The sequence below is a fragment of the Aquila chrysaetos genome, chromosome 8 (genome assembly GCF_900496995.4).
Source record: "Aquila chrysaetos chrysaetos chromosome 8, bAquChr1.4, whole genome shotgun sequence".
In the NCBI taxonomy this organism is placed as follows: Eukaryota; Metazoa; Chordata; class Aves; order Accipitriformes; family Accipitridae; genus Aquila; species Aquila chrysaetos.
In genome coordinates, this window is record NC_044011.1 from 14926034 (window position 1) to 14951857 (window position 25824).

Genomic DNA, 25824 nt, shown 5'->3' on the forward strand with positions numbered 1-25824 from the left:
TCAACATGAATATACCACATTTTAAATTCATTATGTTGTCCAACTGGAAACATTTGTCTTCTATGACATTTGATTTTGATAGTTAATGTAATTAATGAAAATGTGTTTAAACACAAAGCAACACTGTTAGGGAACTCAGATCTGTTTTTTATTCAAAAATCTCTCTAAAACTTGTCACAAGATGATTACAGCTGGTAAAGATAAAAAAACCTGCCTGGTTTACCAAATATATCTTTTATTTCCTAAGCAAGCTTCTGAAATTGGAAAATGAAGTGTATAAGGTTATCAACTATTTATGTATATCCAATGTATTTTACATTTAAATAAATGTGCCTGTCAAATGCCAAAATAGCTCCTAGGGAGAAACTAAGCCAAATGACTCTATGTATATGCATTAATAAGTACTCTAACAGGTGAGGTTTGATTTAAAACTGGTGAGCTTTGGTTAAAAAAAAAAAAACCAAATCCCTTGCCAGTCAGAGTTTGTTCTCTTAGGCACTGTACAAACAATCATACCAAAGGGAAGTCCTAAAGCAGGAGAGAGAATATGAATAGTTTGGGGATTCTGAAAGTGCTGGACACCTAGCTGGTTCTTGGTGTTGTGGCTTGGAGGACGGTATGCATGATCTAAAGCAGAAATTAAAGTATTTGAGCAAGTTGATTTAAAGGAATTCAGGCCCAATTTTTTATCTACCTCTCAAATTGGGTCCTCTGAGAGTAGGAATTTTGGAGCTAGGTGCTTAAATCTTTTTTTTTTTTTTTTTTTTTTTTTTTGGATCTCTCATTTGGTCCCTAGAAAAGGTTTGAGTGTTCTTAGTTGCTGACATTAAATCTTAAAGTACTGATCACTCCAAAGATAGGGCCTTTGCTTGGACTGTTTGCCTAAGTTTCCTTCTGCTGGAATGTACTGGCAATAAATGTACATTAAGAGAAATGTGTCTGGCAATGTAAGTCGTATTTTCACCTCCACCTTTGAATACTCCATTATTACTAGTAATTATGCAATACCGCTTAATTAGAGAGGATTTTCATATACTTTATGCATAAACAGTAGAACTGAATAACTTTTTTCTGTTAGGTGAAATATTTTGTGCAACAGCATTGTGGGATTCCACTCAGTTATTTTCTCAGCTAATTTACTAAGGTTTCAGGCTTCAGAATCAAGGGTAAAAACCATCTTTTTCTAAAAAGCCAGTGTGCTTTTTACCAGTAGAAAAAAGCAGTTGCAGGAAACAGCCTCTCCTGTGCACACCTCTCAAGCCTTGGAAGCATTGCACAAGTTCTTTTAGCTACATGCAGGCACTTAGTTGATGGAAAGCAAGGAGCAAAGTCAATACAAGTGACTGGGTTGAAAGCATTTTTGTTGAGGAAGGAAGAAATTGATATTAACAGAGCAGAAATGCAATGAATATACAGCTTACAAATAAGTGTAAGGAGTTTCAGAGACATGTTTGGAGTTTATTTTGCTGTGTAGGCTTTAAAGAAGAGGGAATGTGTCAAAGCAACTAGTAAAGACATTGGTTTGGTCAGCCAGTCTCTTTCTGATGATGTAAATAGATGGGCGTGGAAGAAGAAATTGCTAATTAGAAGGTGTACTGGATAGAAGTGAATTTATGTGACAAAAAGGAGTAAGTCCAAAATGAGGTGAATATCTTAGCAAACATGCCCTGATTGGGACAGTGAGAACTGGTCTAAATCTTTTATTGCAACTTGTTCAGCATTAGTTCAAACTTGCTTAAACTGACTCTGCAATCTTGGTGGTGTTAACAAATTGCTGGGGAAAAGAGAACTTGTAACAAATTCTTGTGCATGACCTTAAAGAATGATCTTCAATATTTAAGGATAGCATGATTGTTAGCTGAGGTCATAACAAAGTTCTCCCATGACAATGCAATTCATAATATGCCAAGCGCATAAAAGCTCGTTTTAATTTTTCTTTGAAACTTTGGCCACTGATACAAATGGGTCTGCCAGATTACATGAACAAAAATCTTGTACAGTGTCCTATGACGTATACAAAAAATTCAGCATGCCCCACAGGACTTGTTCTTTACATGGCCTAATGGGGATTTTGGCTTAAGTCCTCCCAGATGGCCGCTGTAAGGCACCAGTGGTGCCTTCTGATTACCCCAGCCAGCTGGAATAGCAAGCAGCTGCACGTAAGGCGGGTGCAAACAGATTGTCATGGGCTAGACTTTACATACACATGTAAGTTGAGCCTTTTACCATTTAATTGGGACAAATCACTAAAAATCACATGTAGGCAAGGTATCAGCATAGATGAATAAATGTTCTGCTCATTTCTGAATCACATATTCCTGAAAGATATGGCTTTCTCTTTTCTTCTTGGTTTACATTACATCTTGGGGATATAGTACCACCTTCAGTCTCATAGAACAAGGCATTTTAGTTTAGTGAATTTTCATCATGGTCTTAGATGCATTGAGCAAAACCATTATTTGCTTTTCTACAGAAATGCTGATAAGTCAAAGGAATTAACTTATTGTATTTCATTATTTACTTACTGTGTATATCATTTAATATCTATATTTGGAGTACTGTATTCTCTAAAGGAAGCTGGTATTTTCAATGTAATCATCAACATTTTTTTTGTGCAGAAGCTCTTGAGATGGTAAGAGACATTACAAGCTCATACAGTGAGCTCATGGTAAAGTGTGTAGCTTTAAGGAAATTTTGTTGCAAGGGTGAAATCTTTGGCACTGCTGCTACAATCTTGTATAACTATTTACTACCAGTACAGTAGCTGTACAACTTAATAGCCCTAAAATGGTACGCTGGGCATACAAGCTTTGAAGTTCTGAGATGATTCACGGTGCTGTACTTATTTTATGGCTTCATGAACCGAGGAGATAAACATTTTGGCACAGATTTTTTTATTTCAAAGCCACAGAAGTTGCTATTTTCTTAAGATATTGTTTTCCTATTTGACCTTCTAAACTGCTCTGTTTGTTAAATTAGGAACAGTGTGTAAAGAGGCCAACAATAGCCACAATTTTACACTGCACTTCAGTGACACCAAACCTTGGAAAAAAGAAAAAAAAAAATCAGCTTGCATTGGAAGGAAAGAAGTCTTATACAAGAGTGGTGTGTGTTAATAACCCTTTAGGTGCAGGACAGTTTACAGAGCTTCTAAGTATAGTGATCCTCCTGGCAATAATTTCCATTTAGCTTAAAAAAGTGAATGGCTTGCAATTCCTATAATAATTTTTAATAAACCTTCCAAAATATCTGCTTTATAGTCTCTTCTCCTTTGACTAATGGGCTTGCTGTGGAGATTTGTAAAATGTTATTAAAAAAATGACGCCTCTGCTCATCTGTTTAATCTGTTGAAGTGATACTCTAACTGTTCCCCTGACTTCATAGGGGGAAAAAAAGAGGAAGCAAATAGGTCTGTAAGCAAAAGAGAAATGGTAACAAGCATCTGGATCTTACTTTCTGGCTGCTTTTTGCTAATTTAATTTTTGTGAAGTTTCAATTCATTACCATGAACGTAAGCGATAAGAATCAATCCTTATAGTGAAATAAGGTAATCACTTACCATTTGAATTTGAGCATCAGACTGAGGTATCATGCAATAGCATGATTATGCAGAGCAGAAGAATTAAAACTGTTGAATATGAAATAAAAGCTTTCCATTCTTGTGTTTTCTTAGTCTGGGAAGCATCTTTAGTCTTTCATGTCTACATTGTGTAAAACCAAACTCCCCTTTCCATCCTCCTCCCGAGCTTCTGGATGCTGTATGAGACAAACCCACTCTTGCAAGTAGCTTTTATTTTTATTATCTATAGGATTGTCTTTTCATGCTTTTGAAGCACAGTGAGGTGTATTTTCTCCTGTAACGAAATTTAAATGAGAGAAAAGGACGAGACCATGTGACACAATGGTTTGCCAGTGAGAGACTGAGAGGAAGACATTGATTCTAAAGGACAGGGAGACATCTGACAGAGTTATGCACACCGGGAGCTTGTGTTGGACAGGGAAAAGCCAAAGCCAAGAAAGAACAGTTCAGCAGAAGTGCTTGGAAAGGAACATAAACCTTGGCTGCAGGTATCCATGGGAACAAAGATGCAGGCAGTGCTTTCACTAGTTGGAGACTGGAAGAAAATGATAGCAGGAGAAAAAAGGATCAGGGTCTGAATAACAACTGTGATACTGGAAAATTAAGAGGTATCCTAATACAATGGTTTTCAAACCCTAGGGAGTCCCTAGAGTTAGGGATATAGAAGTGGAGATAAATGCATCAGGACTAGGGTTAGCAAGCTGACCAGCATCAAGGAGACTCCAACTGGGAGGAAATGTAGAGACAACATGCAAGATGACCAGAGGAAGAAGATACTGGGAATCAGCCAGATGAGCCAACAGCTCAGCAGCTCGGTCCTGGGCTTCTTACTCATTCCTAGGGCTCCTGCTGGAGGACAGTAATTTGTTCAGGGGCTCTTTGAAGCAGAAGGGTCTGGCTGTTGTCTGTTCCCACTGCCACAGAAAGAGCCTTGGGATGTTGTCTACTAACTATCCCTGTCCCGTTTCCTCTTCCAAGCCATAGTCTTTGAGCTTCACGCCCCACTCTTTCCCCAGGAGTTTCCTGGCAGTGGCGTTATACAAGAACATATTCAAACTGGGTCACTTCATTTGCATAAATTTTCAATTGAGGGAAACAGAATTAGGAAAGGAAAAGTAGTTTGAGAACCACTTTGAATCTTTAAAGAATGTTTCAGTGAGCTCAGAAGTATATCCTTGAAGGTTTTCTAACACATATCTTGCAATATTTCATGATTTTTTTGTTTACTTTTACTAGATTTTTTTTACAAACTCTGAAAGCTAATTCTGTAGTTTTACACATTTTATTTCTTTGTCTGGAAGAAGAGATTCTGAAGAATAAGTCAGGTGTTGATGCTGTTATGCGAGTGCATCTGCTTGTATCCCTTTTAGTAATATTCTGTGGCCACAATTAAAAGCTCTACTTCATATGTGAGGTGATATTTCATTCAAAAGCATGATAAATGTCAGTAATACTTTCTAATATTACAAAAATCCAATGTTAGAGTAATTCATAGACAGTGCTATATTGTTCTCTCATTCACAGACGCAATTACTTTGCGTAGAGAAGTGACTGCCAAAAGCTATTGAATCAAGCATGTTATCCAACCTTCTAGCCTCCTTGAGTTTAGGAAAGCTGTAATAAGATATGAGTTTATAAACAGATATAGAATGAAAGTGACTGTCTTTTACTTATGTTGCATAACTGTAGTTCTCTGTGCGCAGGACCAAAAAAATGTCTGTGGCCTTTCTTTTAAGTAAATGAGTTTCTGTTAAGATGGAGGTGAATGTGTGTAACATGCTGTGAAAATTCACTTTTTTTTTTTTCCAGATAATGTGTGCTTCATATATTTAGAAAAAGGAAATATAGCTAACAACATTCTTCATAACATTTGTCCAATAAATCAATAATGGTTGGAACCCCAGTATTTCTTTTAAAATGCTATAATATTTGTTTTCTTAGAGGTGTCTTAGTTCCCTTCTTTGTTTGTGGAAGTGAATAGTTTGAAAAACACTACAGGCATCCAAAGCCATCTATTCATTAGCTCAGCACAATAATTGTGTTCTACTCTAGGTCATTTTTTTAAAACCAGCCTTCGTTAGAGTGGTGAATGTCAAATACACCTCTCCATCTAAATATCCCTGAATGGATTATGTGCTGTAATTTAAATTTAAATCTGAAGACAAACTTAGCCTGTAAATCTCTGTTTCTACAAGTATGCACATATCCAAATACGTTTATTAAGATCATGGAACTACTCCACATATGTAAACTTCCTTATGTACACAGTGGCTTTAAAATCAAGACCTAAATACTATTGCAAGGCTGACTGTTCAGAACCTTCCAGTTTAAGAAATATTTGAATTCCAAAATTTTGAATTTTGGGACTTCCCAACAAGCTGTCTCAAAGAACAAATATCTGCAGTACCCAAAATTGAATTCCTGTAAGTAATCTTGTTTACCTGTTTGTCTTATACTGGCAGATGAGAAATAACACCCAACAGGTAAGAAGGAGCCAACATTCTTTTAAGAAGAACTACTTACATATTGGAGTTCATTGGGCATTCAGAAACATACAAGTTCATTTGATAATAAATGTTTGAAGATGAAATTCTATTAGCCTTGGCAAACAAAGAGGCAAAAATGAGCATCTATGGTAATAATTTTTGTATTTTTAGCCAAAACTTAAGGAAATTAAATACTTAAACTGTAATATTTAATTTCTAAAAGAAATGTTCCTTTTATAAAAACATTTCCTGCTATTTTTCTTTAGCTGATAAGTAATTTACACTCTTGGATGAACATATCTATCTTAGAGTCTTCAGCTATGCTGAACCCTGGAGCTTTCCAAGAAACGCTTGTTAATTTCCACTCTAAGTAAACAGTAAGTAATGATCCTTCCTGATTTATTTATTTCTTAAAATAATTTACGAAAAGAATATGCGATTGTTGGAAAGCACTGATGCGATATGTATGTGCATGCACACATATCCATTGTTCCCTGTTCACATAATTCACATAAATTGGCCCTTTTTACTTGATGTTTAATAACTTCAGCCTAATTCTTTTAGTTTCTCTCCAGTACTACATCTCTGAGCACAATCAGCTGTAATTCCAGTTTAGAGGTTATTTTAATATCATCTGTATTAGTTTTCTGTTCAAGTGAGTCATTCACTAAAATCTCACATCGGATAAATAGGAGTTTTTAAGATACATAGAAATAATTAGGAAAGATTTATTACAGACTTCTTCTGGATAGGCTCTTACCATGTCTGTATGCTGCAATGGTGCATTATATGACACATCTGTTACGCAACTCATTTATTTTCTTTTATTATCTCTCCAGGAAATGAACTATGTGTGTAAAGAGTATGTTGTTTTGTCTGCGTGCTAGTTATGGACTGCTGCAAATTTAAGCTAGTGAAAGCAAGTTAAAGCATATCCCACAGTGGAATGGGGAATGAGAAATCTGCGATTGCCTTGTTCCTCTGGGAGTTTGTTCTCAGCTAAAAGTGCCCATAAGAAAATATTGCCTTCCCTCTTCCTTATGGAAAGTTTTATTCCTTCTAAGAAACATAGCTGTCCACCACAGTCCTCAGCGGGGAGATGGAGATGAATTATTTATCGCTGCAGTTAGCCTCTGGGTCTAGACCTAAAGCTTCTTAAGCCTCTTGAAAAGACAAGTCCTGGAAGCAGGAGGAAGGAATCAAGATCTTGTCTTTGACTCAGTGTCCTGCTCCCTTTCCGCACCTGAGACGGGCACTGCTCAGGATGTCGGGGGTACCCAGCGATTCTCCCACATATCTGGTATTCTTTGTGAGTAGGCTGACCTCAGAAAAAGAAAATGCACGTTGGCAGAAATGTCAGTGATTTTTGTCTCTGCAGCTTGAGATTTTTGGTTTGGAGTTTTTTCAGTTAATCCAGTAGGAAGTCATGAGACGCAGAATCAGGGCTAAGACACAGACAAGAGGAAAAGTACCATTCAAAATCTCACTTAGACTCTAGACAAAATGTGTTGTGTTCCCTGCCAAATTACATTCTGGGGTGTTTGAGGTGATTGAGAAAATTAAAATTCAAAAAATCTCATTTTACTTGATTCACAAAGATAGGCAATGTGGCATACTAGGTTAATTAGAAAATTTCCAGAGAATATTAAATCTTATCAATAGCCTAATAATGAAGCATCTTCTGCAACAGCTGCTGTCCCTCAGAAAACATGGCTGCAAATAAAGGAGTGGCTATACAGGCTGCTGGCAAGTGAGCCAAGTGTTTACTAAAACATTGAACAGTCTCTAACTGGGTATGTTCATTGTATTAGAAACAACTGACCAGCATAAAGCTAAAATTGTAATATTGCCATACTAATATAAATGAATATAGTAGTATTGCTTGTCTGACCTATTTGAGAAATCTCCATTGATTGCTACAAAGGTAGTATTTTTTATGAGTTTCACATTTGTAGGATGTACTTTGTGGGACTGTAGTTTCACAAGTATTTCTTCCAGTTGCAACGCCAGCTAGAGTGGTTCCTACCTTTGTGCTTCCCACTGCGTTGGGGCAGCTGTGCAATTAGCAGGATTGATCTGGGTTGAAAATAAACCTTTTGTGTGTGTGGTTTGGGTTGCCTATAACTTGTGTGAGTTCCCCAGTCCAGTTCATCGCAAAATAATTGAGCTAGTTGTAACGGGAGGGTGACAGTATACTGGGAATGAACAAGCAAGTATTAATATAAGCATGTTGGAAAGAAATGTTTCTGTATCTGTACTGTCAATAGTAACATACAGCTCTAACTCAAGCCTTTTTCGAATTTAATTTCTCTATATTTCCACTTCAACACAGAGGTCTTTTCCCATCTCTCCTGTACAAAGGGCAAGAATCTTCTAGTTACTGGCACCATTTACAGCCTTTATCCTGTTTGCTGAAGTAGATGTTGTAGAGCTTCTACTTTGCATATTTCTGCTTGATCTGTAATATGTTCTGTAATGCTCTGCCAGAGCTGTGAGGGGCTGGAGAGTCAAAGGGAAGGGGAAGCATGGTAATTTCCCCCTCACCCAAGATGCATCTTAGTTCATAGAAGGTCTTCAGTTTGCATCCATCCTCGGGGTACAAGAAACTTTACTTCCCAGAAGGCAAAGACTGGTTGTTCACTTACCCGTGCTATTTGGAAGATAGATGAACCTTGGGGCTTTCTTTTCGCTGAGTTACCTTGTGGTTGGTTGCCCTTTCTAGTGCATATTTTTTGGAAGTTGTTCTCCTGTCTTTGCCTTCCAGGAAGGCAGCAAATTCTTCCGGAAGTTCTTTGGGCTAAGTTTGCACTGTACAGGTAGTAGTGACCCGAAGCATGTGGCAGAATTTTTGGAATCAGCAGTTGATTTTTATTCTTCTTCTGCAGGGTGGGATTTTGCAAGCTCTGTGGAAAAGGAAAGCTCTAGTATATTTTATTCAGTGATGGTAGAATTAACCACTGGTATTAATTGGTTAATGCGTCACACATTTTAAAAGCAGTGTACATAGGCAGGTTCTCAGCTGACAGAGAAGAGCTGCCCATGACAACCTAGCATATTTATCAGTGCTACTTGTGACTTCATTTTTTTTTTTCCCAGTTGGTATTCATATAAACACAGTTATGGAGAATCATTGACTCTGATATGAATACCAAATGCACTTCCCCCCCAGGTATACACATAGAGTTATGTTCTTTTACACTGGGCCTTTTGGGAAGAATGTTGCTTTACCAGTGGTAAACGCTAATTTTGCTCCTGGATGTGCCAATGCCTCCCTGTGTTAGTTTTGTTTAACTCTCTTATAATGTGCCACAGTGTATCCATCCCTAAATTCTTATCTCAAGACTTTATCTGCTGCATGGGAAAGGTGTGAAGCATGCTAAATATCCCTGTTGTGAAACAAAAAAGCCCTAATTTGAAGATTCTTGGCCTACAGGTATAAATAGGAATTAAATCAGCTTTTTTTTAATATTACACTCGTTATGCTCCTGTTTTATGTCTCACCTGTATGTCTTTCTTCCCCAAAATGTGGCTTATATCTTGCAGAAGTTTTATATGCTACTTTATCTAGGTGTTACGCAAAGCTATCCTGAAAAGTGATCTTTGATACCACTAAGTATATCTAAGGAAAAATTAATTATAACTAAGCCTGAAATAATGTAGTATGTTAAAATATGTAGTTTATTTGAAATCAGTTATGTTTCTCAGCTCTCTTTCTTCTTTGTTTTTGTACCTTGTTCCACTCCATGCATTTTTTTTTTTTTTTTTTTAATGTGGCCACTTCTAATCAAGTGTTTGAGAAAGATCCTGACATTAGAATGAGACACCGCCAAGCAACATAAATACATTTCCCTTACTGTCTTATTTCAGCAGACTGTTCAGTCAGTGTGCTCTTTTCTTTAAACTCCAGATGAGGCTTTTTGTACCTTCTTTATCAGTAGTTGGGTTTCTGAGAGATTTTGGTAAAACTCCATCACTGCAGTCTGATGAATTCAGATCTGCTCTTCTTCAGCTGACAGTGAATAACTGTTACCAGATTTCCTAGGAGATATTTTATTTACAAGTAATGTTGTGGAGTAACTTTTAAGGGCTGATTTCAAGTAGGTGGGAGACAGGTATTAGCCTGTCAGAAACTGCTCTGAAAAAATTCATTAATGGGATGTCAGAAGTAGTTCAGTATAATGCCAATGAGCTGGTTTCCCCCTTCCTAATAAGCTGCCAGCTTGGCACTGTGTCTCTCGGCTTCCAAGTCTCTGAGCAGATTGATAACACTTGATGTTTATAGGGGTAGGACTTTACTTAAGTGTGTTTGTAGATGCCTATAAACATATATGAGCTGTAGAAGTATGTAACAAGAACCCAAGAACCTTCCGGATATCATCAAATGTGGGCAACATCATTTAGGTAGCAATCAAATGGTCTTTGTTGCCTCAGGGCTCCTACACCAAACACAGTTGTTCTGCCTCTGAGGACAGGAGCCTTTGGCCTGAAAAAGTCCTCTATATATGAACCAAATTGTGCCTTGAGGGCCAGTATGGTGATGCTATTCATAAAATGGTCTCCTAGTCTGTCTGAACTGTGTGAAGTGGCTCTATTTCCTGATCCAAGCTAAAGGTTTTATTCTCATCCATGAGGAGTTCTGTCAAACTCACATTCCGTATGCAGGTAAAAGAAAAAAGAAAAACAAACTAATCAAATTTTCTCTCTAAATGAGAAACATGAAATCTACTATTTCTTTACCCGTTTGAAAAAAATATCAAATTATAATTCCAGCAGAACTTGCTGAATTTTAAATTACACATTTTTCTTCTGATCTTTAATTTCTGCTGTTGTATTTATTATAAGATATTGCTGTGATTTTTTTAATGTAACAGAATTCCATGCAACTTTCCAGTCCTGACAAAGGATGACAAATAGGGTTTATAGGTTCACTTACTTTGGATGAGCTTGTACACTGTTCCAAAGCTTTTCCAGATGTCTCCATCAAAGTTGTGCGAATAATTAATTTCTTTGTTTTGTGGCAGACCCAAACAATAAAAAAAGAATCATTTTCACTTAATACAAAATGACATTTTTTGACATTTTTGCTTTTTCAGGTGAAATGAAACATTTTATTCAGTATGAAAGAATAGAGTTCATTAAGATTTCAAATATTTTAGTCACCTGTTTTAAATGAAGTGGAGACAATTTTGGAAAAAAGGGTCCTAGATTTCCTAGAAGTTTCGGTACCTTTCACAATGCTGAGTAGGAATAGGCGGCTGGTGGAGTGCTGAAAACTAAGATGAGGTAGCTGAGAGGGACACTCTGTTCTCCCTGATAGAAGCCAGCCTGGTTTTATTTGTTTATTTTCATTTTGTGAAATCTGACATGTTCTCCAGGGTGTTTTAAACTCATCAACCTGGCACTTTCCAATGTAAAATGCTCTGTCAGATGCTTCCAACCAGCTCTAGCTTCAGCATATGTCTCAGCGAGCAGTATAGGAGCTTGAGTACAAGGTGGTCGTTCTCCAGGTGCAACACTTGTGTTTTGTATGCACACCCAAGCCTGGTCCATGGAACATGCAACAGTTTCCTAAGGTTACCTGAGGCTTTGCAGTGCTGAAATGTGCCTTGGATCTGTTACCCATTGAAGGAGAGTGTGCAAGAAAAGGGGCTTAAGTGAATGATGTGTTTTCTGGAAACATGCTGTTTGCTAACTCACTAGGTTTCCCTGGACAAGAAAATGAATATAAACGGCCAGCTGCATTCCAGTGTCTTGCTTTCCCTGTAATGTATTCCTTTGCTCTGTCATATGATGACACTCCCACACAGCTGCTAAAATGCTCTTGTTGTTGTAGTGGTTAAAGGAAATTGCTGCAATTAATTTTGCTGTCTTTCTTCTCTTTGATGTGTCATTACAATTTCTTGGATAATTTTTAAGAGATTGGGTTCTGTTCAAAACCAGTCATTTAGGGGTGAAAAGAATAGGAGGGAAAATAAACGTTTGAGCCTTATGTATATATGCTTGTGTTTCTGTTTTGGTGTGGGTACCAGCCAATGTAATGAACATGAAACAATACATATACATACATAGTTTCCGTTACTCATGCACACAAGTGCAATAGACAAAAAAAAGACTTATCCAAAAGTGAACAATCTGAAGAAATAAAATGGATGCAGGTGCCTTAGTCAAACTAGTTTTATTTCCTAATGACTATAAAGAATGACCAGACCATGAACTCTGAGGTTATGCTTTATTTCTTGGGTACAGCACATTGTGTTCTGAGCAATTTCTATTTGTAGTCTTGAAGCAGTTTTAATCTTCCTGTTCACTACAGACTTGACAGTTTTTCCCTCTTTTCCTTGGGTTGCAAAATAATCCTCCTTTCTGCTAGTTCCAGATGCTGCTGCAATGAATGTTAATTGGTTCAGTGGTGAGTACAGTAGATCCTGGGATGGCATAGACAGTGAAGCAGAAAGCCTAGTGCTTTGTTCACTGGATTTTATGAATGAAAAAGGGCAGAGGGTAGCCCTCCCAAGTTCATCCCGTGAAAGTCATTGTAGTCAAAAAAAGTGTTAAATTCAAAAGGGACATTTCTCAAGCTTCCAGGCATGGGTGGAGATATAAATTGACATGGTGAACCTTTAATTCTTAAAGACTTAAACAAAATTATTGAAAATAATCAAAAGTATAAAACCAGGATTTTAGGGACATTCAGAAAGAATAGGGTTAATAATCATTAATTTCAGCTTCTAATTTCTTCAATAAAAAAATAATGTTAGTTTAGAAGTGTGGCTGAAGCTGATCATTGTTTGTGTTACCTTGCAAAGGTAATTTTATCTCTTTTCCAAAATGTTCTTGCGTGTGTTATGATGACCTTCAGGTCTTTCATGTAGCTCTCATACTTAATGGAACAAAAAAGATGAAAAATGGAACAATGGAGATATTTTTATACTCCATTTGTGGCAAAAATGTGGTGCAGAGATGTAGAAGTGTGCTGCCTCTGGTAGAGTAGGTCTCCAGGCTCACTTTAACCGAGTTTTGTTCACTTGCCACCCCTATCCTGCCACCCATATGACAGTTAGACCGTGCAACATACCTGCGTTGCCTTTGTTCACCCTGAGGTTTTTCAGAGCCCTCTTCCTCTAGCAAGGTCCGTCTCCCGGGGCCACAGCGGGCATCAGCGTGTGATGCTGCCCGAGCCAGCTGGGAGCGGGGCTGCAGAGCCCCGCGCGGAACACCGCCCGCCTTGCTGCTCTCGCTGATTCTGCTAAAGTCCTGCCCGATCCAAAGTGCCTTTGCCAACTCAAGTGCTTATGAAATTAGTAAAAGCATGTAGGTGCACTCTGTAAAAGAGGAAAACAACTGGGAAGTCACACAGTTTGATCTTTGGTTTTAAAATTCTCCCCTGGTAAGTGTGTATTGAAGTGATCACTTGAAACCTCACAGAGGCATGCTGGGGTAGTTTAAAAAGCTGTGAAAGACTCTACTTCAGTCTACTTCCTCCTCCTCCTCCTCGTCCTGCTTAAAAACTGTGATTGCTTAAAGAGATTGCTTCAAGAATGATTGCTTAAAGAGACCTTTTGCCTCAAGTGATTTTTCTTGACAGCCACAAAACCATCACTTATTTACACACGATTTGGGTTGTGACTGGAGCACAGCCTGGAACTTTAGTGAGGAGGTCAAACAAATGCTGAGAAACCTCATGCTCTCTTGGATGCAGCTGAACATACAAAAAAACCCCAAGCCATGCTGGACATGACCTCAAGTCTCGGGACAGGTTTACACAATACGTAAACCATCCGAGGTGGTTGGTGCTCCCTAGCTGCCTGTCGCTCAGCTTTCACGCTCCTCCTTCTTGCCGGGTTATTTCATCAGTTGGCTGAACACTTAAACCAGCAGAACAGACCAGAAGAGTAGCAGCCCTGGTGGGGCGGGGAGGGGGATGAGGGGGAAGAATGAGGTAGAGAGGACAGCTTGTATTTATGAGTGTGACTTTTGAGTTCGTAAAAGTCTGGCAAGAATGCTTAATCAGTACCATGAATGATTTTAGCTTGATCTGCTTTTGATGGAAAACATTTTGCATAGCAGTGACCTCTTACAAAAATGACAAATTAACCCCCCCCCCCCCTCCAAACCTACTTGCAATTGGCCTGAGTACTGGTATAAATATAACTTAATGCAATTAACTGTTGCAGAGACAATAAAGAAAAGATGTATTACTTCATACTGTGTAGTTTAGTCAGCAGCTAATAAATTTTGCATAGTATCCTTCCTCACCTGTGCAGGGAAAGATTCAGATGACACCCTTCAAAACAAAAGCCTTCACATGCAGCTGATGGTCTGTTCCTACACTTAAAATCACTGGGAAGGGCTGCCGTTGTCCATTCTCAGTATGCAGACAATGTCCTGTGCATTTATTTGCAAGCCTCAACTCCCTGAGAAATAGCAGAGCTCTCAGTGGTAAAACAACCATCAAGTAGCATCTTACTGTTGTCAAAGCTCAGCCTGAGTCTCAGACGTCTGGATCACAGTCCAGGGATGAATGATAATTAACTTGCTTTAAATAACTGCTATATAGTGCTGCAGGAATTTGGTGTGTAATAATGAATATTGCTTTTTGTTGGTCATTTAAAGTGCTTGGGTTTTGTACAGAAAATATACATATGTCTCCTTTCTTGCTTTATAAAAACAGTATGATAAATTTTCAGTAGCTAACTGGCAGGTAGACTTCACTAGCAATAATCTTATATGGTAGTTGTTGTTGTAATTATTATTAGTAGTAAGATTTGTTGTTATTTTAATAACTTTCAAAACTGCTTGTTTAGAGGGAAAAGCAAGCTTAGGCCTGGGATTTTTGTATATAGGCAGTTACCTTACCTAGATTAGTGAGTGTTTTAAAACCAATTAAGAACTAATGCTTGCTTAGTTCCCTTCATCCAGGTTTCCTCCTCACACTCTAAACAATTTCCCCTCCCAACTCTAACTTGGTAAGTCTTTCTCTCCTCTTTCTCTTTGAGATGAGTTCAGTTGCTTCTGGTTTTTTTTTTTTGGTTTTTTTTTTTTTTTTACCTTTTACTGATTTGCAAGAAAGAGAGCTTGCACTTGAGTTCAAGGAGACTTCTCCACCCCAAAGACTTTTGTGGCTGAAAGGACTAGAGAGTGTGCTGAGAGCCTGCCACATCTCCATCCTAATCCTGCCTCCTCCTGGATGGGGCACTTAACCTCCCTGTGTTCTGTCTATAAAATACATTTAATAATACTTAATGGCTTTACTGCCCTTTGAAAATGTAAAGTGCTATGTGAGTGCCAATTAGTTTTATTATGTTCCCTGATGGAAGGCCTCAACATATTTGTGTTAACTGGTACTGCTAATGCACTTTCTGGAATAATCTTTGCTTAACAAAGTGAAACACTTGCAAAATAAAAACTGTGTTTTAGTCAAGGCAGACACAGTGACACATGCAAGGAAAGTCAGGACATGAAAGCACTCAGCTTCACTGGGTATGTCTGTGCTGTGTGTCAGCCATAGGCTTGAGCTACAATGCAACCCAGCTTGTGTTCATTCCAAGATGCGTCTGTGCCAGGGAGAGCACAGCGAGGAAGAAACATCGAGCTTTGGACACACGGCCTGACCATCCACCAGCATAAGACAGATTTTCCCAGGCAATCAAATACTGTGGAATAACGTGCTCGGGCTGCTGTTCAGTGAGAACTTGCTGTCCCCCAAGCTCACAGGAGCACTCCAAAGCTCGGGGCTGGCTCCGAGGCTGGGCCTTCCCACCACCCCCCCGGGCCAGCACGTGGCCCATCTCCCCAGGAGCAGTGCCAGCCAAGCTGTGCTGTGCTGTGGACTTCCGATGCTCCTCTCGGGCAAGACAGCAGTATTTCATAAAAGTGTGGCAAGGGTTTGTCAGGAGAAGAGAATGTATGTCTGACCAGCGGCTATTATCTGTCGCTACCCTGAAGTGTTTCCACGGTCCTAAATCCAGATTGTGCTTGGTGCAAAGTATTGACTTTGAGTCAATCAACTTCCACTTGGCTAACTTCTTTACAAGCTCACTTTGGCATAGGAAATTTGAAAGACGACAGTATCTATTAGATCCGATGTATGCAGGGTACATTCAGTCGTAGTTTAGACTGGTGTCTGAAGAGGGAGACTGGTACCTGAAGAGGGAAGGAGAGATTCCTGCCCTGAATGAGGCATTGGCTATATGGACCAGGAGTGGCCTCAGGAGCAGTTTAGTCTCCTCATCCTGAAAAGATATGGACTGGACAGGCCTGAAAAAAAAAAAAAAAGTATGCACTTTTTGTGTAAGCAGAAAGTATTGAGTCAAGTCATGATAACTTTATGCATTCCTGGAAAACAGTTGAAACGGTTCCCATTTATCCGAGAAATGCATTTTGGAATTGTCACGGTGCAGCTTTTAGGTGGAAGCAGAACAGACCAGCTCCTAGAAATGGGATTTGAAATAAAAGCGACAAACGTGACATCCCTGCAGCATCCCATGCTGGGGACAGCATCAGGTGGGGAGTTTGGCTGGGGTGGTACACCAATCAAACTGTAAGACAGGTCTCCTAAGGTGAGCTCAGGGAGGACGGAAACCTCCCGCGGAGGAGAAGAGCAAAAGCTTGCTTGATCTTGACTTTCAGTACAAATACAGAATGTGAAAGCAGGGCCTCATGATCCTTCTGACTTTTTGGGTTTTGCCCAAAACCCCAAACATTCCTAACTCATATGTTTATGCCTGTAAATTGTAATTGTTATTTTTCAGAAAGAGGTTTAGAACCATTAGAGCTGAAAATGGCAAATGTGAAATAAAATTTTGAAAAAGAAATTAACAGTAATTAAGAGCAGATGCTGTTCTCTCTGATCTCATTTCATTTCTAACAGACTGTTTAGGCTTAGAGGAGACAGCGTATAAATTTGGATTGGTGTTCTGCTATATTATAATTATACAGGCAGTGAAAATAGAGAGTGCTGAAAGAGCAGACAAAGTATTTAGAGGCTCTTACAATTGTGCCACTTGCTCTGTGTTTGCCTTTCTGACTTTCCTCCCTGGAACTCAGCAAATTCTAGTTAAATTTTTTCTGACCTCACTTACAGAAACAAAAGTAATGACCCTTTAAAAAAAATTCAAATAATGAAACTACTTTTTTTTAGCAGAATATTTGGATTGAAAATATTGGATTTTAGACATTTTTGATCTTCAGCCTTCATAATAGGTCTTGATTTAAAACACTGGAGTTTTGTAAACAATTAAGCCAATATACCCATGTCGTACTTTAAGTGCCCTCAGGAGGGAAAACTTAATAAAGGTTTCTTATAATTTTGGTCTGAAGATCTGTGGAAAGAAGTAGCAATAAGTAGCATTATAGAAATAGCTGTGTGAATACTGAGACTCATGGAAAACAGTGTTTGTGATTCTCTGATGCCCTTATCCTTGGACTCTGGTTTGCCCTGCTGTTGCTGTGTACAGACAAGGCTATAGTCAAGGTGTGAGTTTTAGCCACTTTTTAGCTTTTAGCCACCTCTTAACTAAGAGGTTTCAGGGCTCAGCCTTAAGGGCTGAAGAGGCTGAGTGATCCATGCATATTCAGACCAACATGTCATCTTATGTGCTAGGTAGACATGTAGATGTGGTCTCACCTTTCTGCGTGAAGTGGAGATGTTGGGAACCGAGCTCCTGGCACTAGAGCAAGCACAGATTTTGCATCTTGATCAAACAGTGGTGACTGAGCTATTGGTCCTCCAATGTGCTTTAGGATAGGAGAAACAGGTGCTGCTTCTCCTCTTCCTAGTTGTTTCTTGAGAACAGAACTTGCTGTAGGAATTATTTTTCTGTTTGTCTGTTTTATCTACTTAGATATTTTTGTCTATATAAACCTCTCTTAATTTGGTTGCTTTATTGAATGGTTGCTAGCTATTAGGTTGCAGCACTCACCACTACTTCCCTGCTGTCTTTGCCAACCTAATTAGTGTTTTTTCCAAATGCGGCCTATTACATGACCGTTGCATAGCTGAGATAGATACTGTATTGAGTTGTAAATAACAGCCTTTTTCTGTGGTTGTTGCCCCTTTTCAAAACACCGCATTAAGACAGAAAAAAAATAGTGGTTCCTCTGTGCGAATTCAAGACACACGATGTGGGAATGTTCTGATTTCCCACAATGTTTTTTGTATAATATAGCATCCCAGATTTTTTGCTATAGGAGATATTAGAAAAATTCCTGTTGCTATCAAGTTAAAGGCTTTCCAGACAAGCAGGCAGGACGTTTAGGAAAGAGATAAGCTTTGAGTTCAATAGTTAGGCCTATGTTGTTCAGCATATTCATAAGTTAGCTGGAAAAAAAGGCACGAATAACAGTGATAAAAATGGGGATGACATTAAGTTGACTAAGGTCACGAAGACAAGGGCAGATTGAAAAACGGTGCGTAGTCTCACTGTCTCTGAAACAATATAGTTGAACTGGAAAATGGTCCAAGAAGGACAAGATGAGTTCAAAGGTGAACAGGATAACTTTCATGTGAGCAATGACTGAATATACTAAAAATGTTTGGAAAAGAGAAGATTAGCAGTGAGATGATGACCTAGGGAATGATGGTATCTTCCAATAAAATAACTAGATGCATTAAATGAAAGTAAGAGATTTTTATTCCAGAACAATAGGAGACTATTATTTTCCTAATGTTAACTCAGAGCGTGAAACTTCTTACTGGAGAGTACTATTTCCAGAGTATATAAAAAATCTGAAGTGGATTAAATGCCTAAATGGGTTCAAAAAGCATCTGGACAAATTTGGAGGAAAAAATGTTAGGGGACATTAAGCACGAAAAGACCATCTTTGCCTCTGGAAATCCCTGAGCCGCATACCATGGGAGCCTGAGAAAGCTTTCTGTAGAAGCATATGTTTGTCCTGCTGTACGTTTTGCCATAAGCATCTGGTATCAGTTGCTGTTGTAAATGGGATACTTTGGTAGATGGACCTTTGATATTGCTTTTAAAACTTTTTACTGCTTTTGCTTTACTTTCCTTCAAAGCACCTGGGGACAGAGTCATTCTTTATTGTATAAAGTTGTTTATTGTCTTGCAAAAATTAGCTGAAATTTATATTTCAGGTACCATGGTAATTAAGACATATGGTATAAACATATAGGATTACAGCTGGATCAGATGAAAAAAGAAGATTGCCTTATCATTTGTTGTGGGAAGAGGAATAGTCTGGACACCTTGTAGCTGTGTCTTAATATTAGTAGAAGCTGCAAAATGATGATAATTAAATGATCCCCAAATGATAGTAAGTATCCACTGGAGGACTTACGGTTGTAGGATTGAATCTGCAATGACACTGGATATTGGGTCTCAGAGAATGTTAATTGCTAGAGAAATTGTTTTTGATGAAATAGAAAGCTACTTAGTAGGTCAAAAGTCTCTAAGGCAAATTATAAGTTTATTAGTTTCAAAATATCTGATAGGTTAAATTTTTTATATATATATGTTGTTGTTGATTATTTCAGAGGACTGCGGGGTTCACAATGTGTGTTACAGTAGCAATAAATTAAAACCATCTGAGCTTTATGTTGTTCCTTACTGCAGCCCAACAATCTTGTCCATAAACCATTTCTCTGTTGCTGTCAGGGGTATATGTTTTACCTAATACTAATTCCAGCAGTCCTTGTGTTCTTTCATGGCAACCCTTCCCTTTTTGCAACTGCCCAAACTCCCAGTTTACAAAGAGATTTGCTCATACCTGTTGCAGATAGTTGCTGCCTTCCTTTTTTAGGATGGTCATACAGTTTTGGATTCCCAAGTCTAATGTCACCTCTAGAGAGTCATGCTTGCCAAGACAGGGCTTTTTATAGATTTTCCTCCATGGACCCACTGCTGCTTCAGGGTGTCTTATTGTCTGGAAGAGAGAGATTTTTATCATATTGTCACTGATGTGGCACATAGTGCTGTTTTATATTAGAAAGGATAATCAGCTTAATTTGAACATTATTGTTTTGTGTTCTACACATAACATAAATTTATTTGTCACCTACTCTTAGCTGAGTGCTCAGAAGACCTTTCTGGCTTTTCAGAAGTTCAGATTTCCATACTTATACAAGAGTTTGTGGAACAGTTATTGTGTTCTGTGTCGGCAATCACTCAAAAATACTGTTAATTTATCTGTATATGAAAAAGGGATGGTCCAGCTATGGCTTGTATTCTGTAAGTGTCTTTCTCCTGCCAAGCACATGATATATGAATAGCTTAATGGCAGTCTAGGTCTTGTAGGTTTTGGCCACACAAGGATTTTGATATGTCTTATAAGGTCATGCAATTGTTCAGTCTGGTGTATGGCATCAGATGTAGGTCATATCCATAAGCTGCAATTCATTAATTAATTTATTAACAGTGAAGGTTTTTATTTTTCCTTAAAGCACAGTAACCAAAAATTTAAAATTCAAAAATACTTCTTTCAAAACTTGCCAGCATTAAAAGAACCCTAATATTTGAGAATGCAGTGCACATCTACACATAATTTCAGCGACATTAAAATGCAGCATGTTCTGAGTGATGAAGTGACTAATGGTTTATTCATCATTTAATTTAACCTTCTGTAACATTACTCTGAATTAGTTTGCTTGAACAAGAGTATGTCTTAAAAATAATAATTAAAACTTGATTAATGTTTCTAATGATAGCAAATGCATGGAAACTTAGTAAGTTGCTTAGAAAATAACTACTTCTGTTGTTAACAATGGCCTCTCATTTGTAGTCTGACTTGGAGCAGGTTTAGCTTCCAGCATGGGCTTCTGTATGTTATGCCGTTACCTTTTGCAATGCTGTTCTCTTTTTCTTTAGATATTTACCCATTGCAGTCCTTTAGCCCCTTTAGCTTCACAAAGAGTAACTAAATTCCTCTTATTCCTCACTAGAGGGCATGTTTTTCAATGCTTTATTCATGTTGATGTTTCTTTATCATTCTGTCCAACTTCTCATCCCACTTGAAGACTAGTTACCAGATTCAGGTAACACAGAGGTAATTTAACTTCCTTACTCTCTCAGAGTTTCCCTGGCTTTTTATAAAGTTCATTGTCTTTATTAGATGTAACTTCCCACTGGAAGCTCAAACTGGGCTGATTTGTCTCCACCATTTCCAAGTCCTCTTCATAGCTGCTACTGTTTCCATCCTGTATATAAGCTTAACGTTCTTGGTTTTAAACATATGTCTGTATTTTTTATGATTAAGCTAGTGAGTGATTATATTGCTTACACCATCAACCTGCTTTTTGCATCATTTTCCACATGCCATTATGACATCTGAATCATGATTTCTGTTTTTTCCATGTCACCATCAAAAAAATTGTCTTGGGTAAAGAAGTAAATGGTATGGCATTCCTCTAGAAACACTTCAGTTCAGTTCAGGTCATTACCCTTTTGCCATTACATACTGAGATGTGGCATTGAAAATATTTTAATTCAGTTAATCTGTTGCATGTTTTTACAAAATCAAATGTCTCATAGAAGTCTGTTTCATCAAAACTATTATTTTTCTCAACTAAACTTATAATGTCACCTAAAAAGCCATCAAGGTAATTTGATCAGGTTTTTTTATGAATTACAGTTGATGTGGATTATTATATTAAAAACTTTTAAACCTCCATTAATCAGAGTTTGTGTTAGCTGTTTTGTTATAGAACCCAATGTAGATGTCAGGCTGACAGATCATTTAATGCTTTAAACTATGGACTCACAGTCAGTTTTCTTTTTTCATCCTAGTTTTTTGAAACTTCCTTAGCTTCACTGAAATCAGAGTTAATATTCCGTACCAATAATACTGTTGGCCAATCCTTTTAGGACTCTGTAATGCAAAGTACTCACATTTAGGTACTTTAAAAGATGTAGCATTCTTGGGCAGTATATTTCTATTCTCAGAGCAGGCTGACAAAATATCCCTCCTCTACAATACTAGTGAGCTAATGTATTAGGTTTCTTTCCTTCTTTCTCTTTAGTTTTTGTGCAGATTACTTAGCTTCAGTGCAATCTGAAATTTCATATGTGGGAATGGGGAAAAATAGAGCTACTAAAAAGATAGGGCTTAAAAAGTGTTTGAGAACAGGTGTAATAAAAATAGAGACCAAGACAGTGTGAACAAAGCAAAGCATTTTGGCATCCAGAATATTGTAGAATAAGCAGAGTTTTACAGAAAAGTGAATTGCCACAGTTGTAACAAGCTCAGTTTTTCTGCAACAATTGAAGCCATCTGCTGCAGAATAGCGTGTAGCCACGTGAAATGATGGCAATATAACTGACTTGTAATGCACTGATTGCAAACTTCAGACACCACATGGGGACTTGGGTCCCTGCATTGCTGTGGTACTCTTCAAGCATGGATAAAACCACTATATTATTATGTGTTGTCATACTAAGGCAATACTTAATAGGAAACATGGTGTTTGTTGTTTGTTCTCCATATATAGACAGCGGTTTCTTTCTGCCAATTTCATTCTTGAGTGCTGTAATCAATGCTTTGTAGTTAAGAATGTTGCTCTTAAGCTTCAGCTCTACTGTTTCAGGCTATTTGGTGACTCAGGCAAATGCCATTCCATCAGCCTGTGACGTCTGAAAGTCATTTTTGCATTTGCTAATAAAGGAAGAATACAGGAAAAGAAAACTTTTTTTTTTTACAGTAGTAACCACTTTCATAAAAATAGCAGGTACTACAACTGTCTAAATTCACTCCTAGTGATTCACAGATGAGTTGTTTTATTTCAGACATGTCAAAGCTGTTTCCTTTTTTTTGAGTGGTTCTTTATGAGTAGACTGATTAGCGCTCTCAGATGTTTTCATTAAAAATAATTATATCAACAACTGTTTTGCAGAACATAACAATATTTTCTAAGTTATTGTGAACTATATTTTGTTCCTTCTCTTCCTCTTTGTTATTTGAAAAATATATTTCATAGCACAACATTTAACTTTAAAAATATGAGCCCTTTTTATTTTTTCCCTTTTTTTTCAAGATAGTACTCAAGAGTATGTCAGGTGTATTCCTCGAAACTGACTCAGAATATACCTCTAGTGAGGACACAACACAGAAGCAAAATCACTGCCATTTATTGGGCTGGTAAGGTAGTTTACCCTGTAATTTGTAGTCTGAAGACCAATATGAATCAAATACAATTAAAAAAAACAAAGGAAGGTTGAATAATGTGTTTCACTCATATCACTGAGTAAAAGATAAATAAGATCTGTTTTAAGGGAACTTCTACACATTTCACTTTAGCAAGTTCATGCTAATTTTAAAGAATAAATTATGCTAGGATCTAATAAATTATATTATGCAATCTCCCCTTTGCTTATATCTTTGGATTGAACGTAACGTTCATGAAAAGTGAGAATCTCAAATAGAGAACAATACAACCTGTTCCATGAAATGCACACAGGAATGACCACTGTCATTATGCTTTCATACCTACCTTCATCATTATTCTTTCATATTCATATTTTAGTATTGCTATAAGCAACCTCTTCATTTTGCTTTCATTGTTTCTAGCGTTGTTTAAATATGGAGTAGGAGAGGTCACCTCCTTCCTGCAGGTGCTATAGTCCAATAGAAATATAAGCAAGCAGTTCATCACCGAATTCTGATCGTGTAGTGATCAGCATTTGCTCCCTAGTTTATTCAAAATGCTGTATTGTGTCCTCTTCCACAGAGATACAGCACTTGCAGTATGGTGAATTGTTCACGAGTCTGTAAAACAGCATTCCACCAGGAAACATGGCCTGGGGTTAGCTGATCAGAGCTATCATTTCATTTTATAACAGGCACTTTTCCATTTTCCCTCTGTCATGCCACGGGCAGCAAGGCGCTGGAGCAGACGGCGGCTGCCCCTTTCTGCAGCATGCGCCCGGCTTCCCAGGCCACTACAACAGGCGTGGGGATGGAGATGCTCACCTGGCTCTTGCCCTGCTCTTGGGGCAGGGGATGGGCAGTACACAACCAGGGGGCTAGAAAGTGCTGACAGTTCTGTAGGGTGGAGCCATGGTGGACGTAAGAATAGACAAAACTCAGCCCAAAATGTAAAGAGAACAAATGTCTGGTTTATTGCTTTTTCTTTTTGCTTATCCAGCTCCAATACACTTTTTAACCTGACTCTCTGAATAATGTTGTTCCACTTACAAAACTGGGGTGGTTTTACTGTCTCCTATTTATTCTTTCAGGATTTGTGGATTTAACACTCCATGATCAGGTCCATCTACTGGAATGTGCCTGGTTAGAGATACTGATGATTGGCTTAGTCTGGCGCTCCATGGAACACCCAGGAAAGCTTTTATTTGCACCTAACCTATTATTGGACAGGTCAGTCTGCATGTTGCTGTGAATTATTGAAGTTAATTTACTTCTACTGCAATGAGATTAATTTTTAGCTCCTAGTCATCTCACTGATACTACCATTTGACAGTACTTCATAAGTTAGAGCAGGGCTATAGTAGGTGAGACTGGAAAAGCGACTCTAGAAACCCTAGAAATGCTCTGGAATGTGATGCTGGTCATTTATTAGACAAGTAACACGTCTGAAATTTACCTGCTGCTGGAAATACTTTCAAAGGCAGCAAAAAAGTTCCCATATAATCTGTACTGTTTGTTGCAAAACTAATTTAAATTAAAATTAAATACTGAACCCTAATCACTTTAATTCAGATAATTATTTCTGCTTATTTAAAATCCTCTTAGTTATTCTTAGTTAGAATGGGTTTATCCAAGCAGCCAGCCAAAAGTTTGGAAGAAAATCCTGGTAGAGTCTCAACTGCCATCTTATTTATTTGTAGAGAATACATTAAGGTGTGGGTTTGGTTGGTTTTTTTTTTCCCCTCCTGAAAGCTGGAGTCAGATATGTAAAACACACACCTGCTTGCTGCCCTAAGCCTTTTTTAGCCAGTCTTGCTAATATGTTGTATGTGTTTCTAAGTGAGAGAGAAAAATATGTTTCTCTGCCATACAACAATATCCTGGATTTTAGCTGGCAGTCTTCACAAATAGAAGCAAGAAGGTTGATAGCTAGAATATATGTTAAAAAATCTACCTTAATGCAAGCTCAAGTTCTCTTTTTTCCCAGTCATGAAAAATTTCAGCCTTGGGAAAGAATGTTAAAAGAGAATAACCACTGAGCGGGGTTTTTGGCAAATGACTGGCAAATCTAGAAAAAGTGAGTTAGGATAGAGTCATCCTAGCTATTGGTAGTTCTCTTCAGTTGAAGACAACCGCCCACGTAGCAGAGTTGGCAGGAGAGAGATTATACGTGCACAGTAGTCACTTCAGTGCCGAGTCTGGCGTCTTGGTCTAAATTGAAGTGAAGGAAGAGCTGAACTGAGTAAGTGGCGAGGCAACTAGGAGCTGGGCAAGCTTCTGATCTCATCATGGAACTGCAGGGGCGGTGAGCTACAGCAGAGGCATGGCAACAAAAAGTCAAGGGCAGTGCCTTCAGCTACTGCAACCATTAGCTGGCTGAATGAATCAAAACTCTTATTAGCAGAAAAACATCTTTTGAGCAGCTTGCTCTGTTAACTGTGGGGTACTGAGTTTTCATGTTTGCATTTGTACACTGTCAATCCTTTGATTCCCCTGCCCTCTATTTGCAAAAAAATAGGGTTTACTTTTTGTATTTTAGTAAAATATAAATGATAATGCCTAACAGCAAAAAATGTAATATTTCATAGGAATAGAGAAGTATTTATTGCCTTGGGAAAAACCTTATTCCACCTGTGTAAGCACATGATCTGTGAGCTATGG

The 25824-nt window shown here is 38.1% G+C and overlaps 1 protein-coding gene across 2 annotated transcripts in view; it reads left to right on the forward strand.

Moving 5' to 3' along the window:
- Positions 1-25824, forward strand: part of ESR1 (estrogen receptor 1) — a 162751-nt gene that overhangs the window by 106108 nt on the left and 30819 nt on the right. For both annotated transcript variants that reach the window (XM_030022700.2, XM_030022701.1), the window contains one exon: positions 24255-24393. In XM_030022700.2, coding sequence (XP_029878560.1) covers positions 24255-24393 — 139 coding nt within the window. The remainder of the gene's footprint in view (positions 1-24254; positions 24394-25824) is intronic.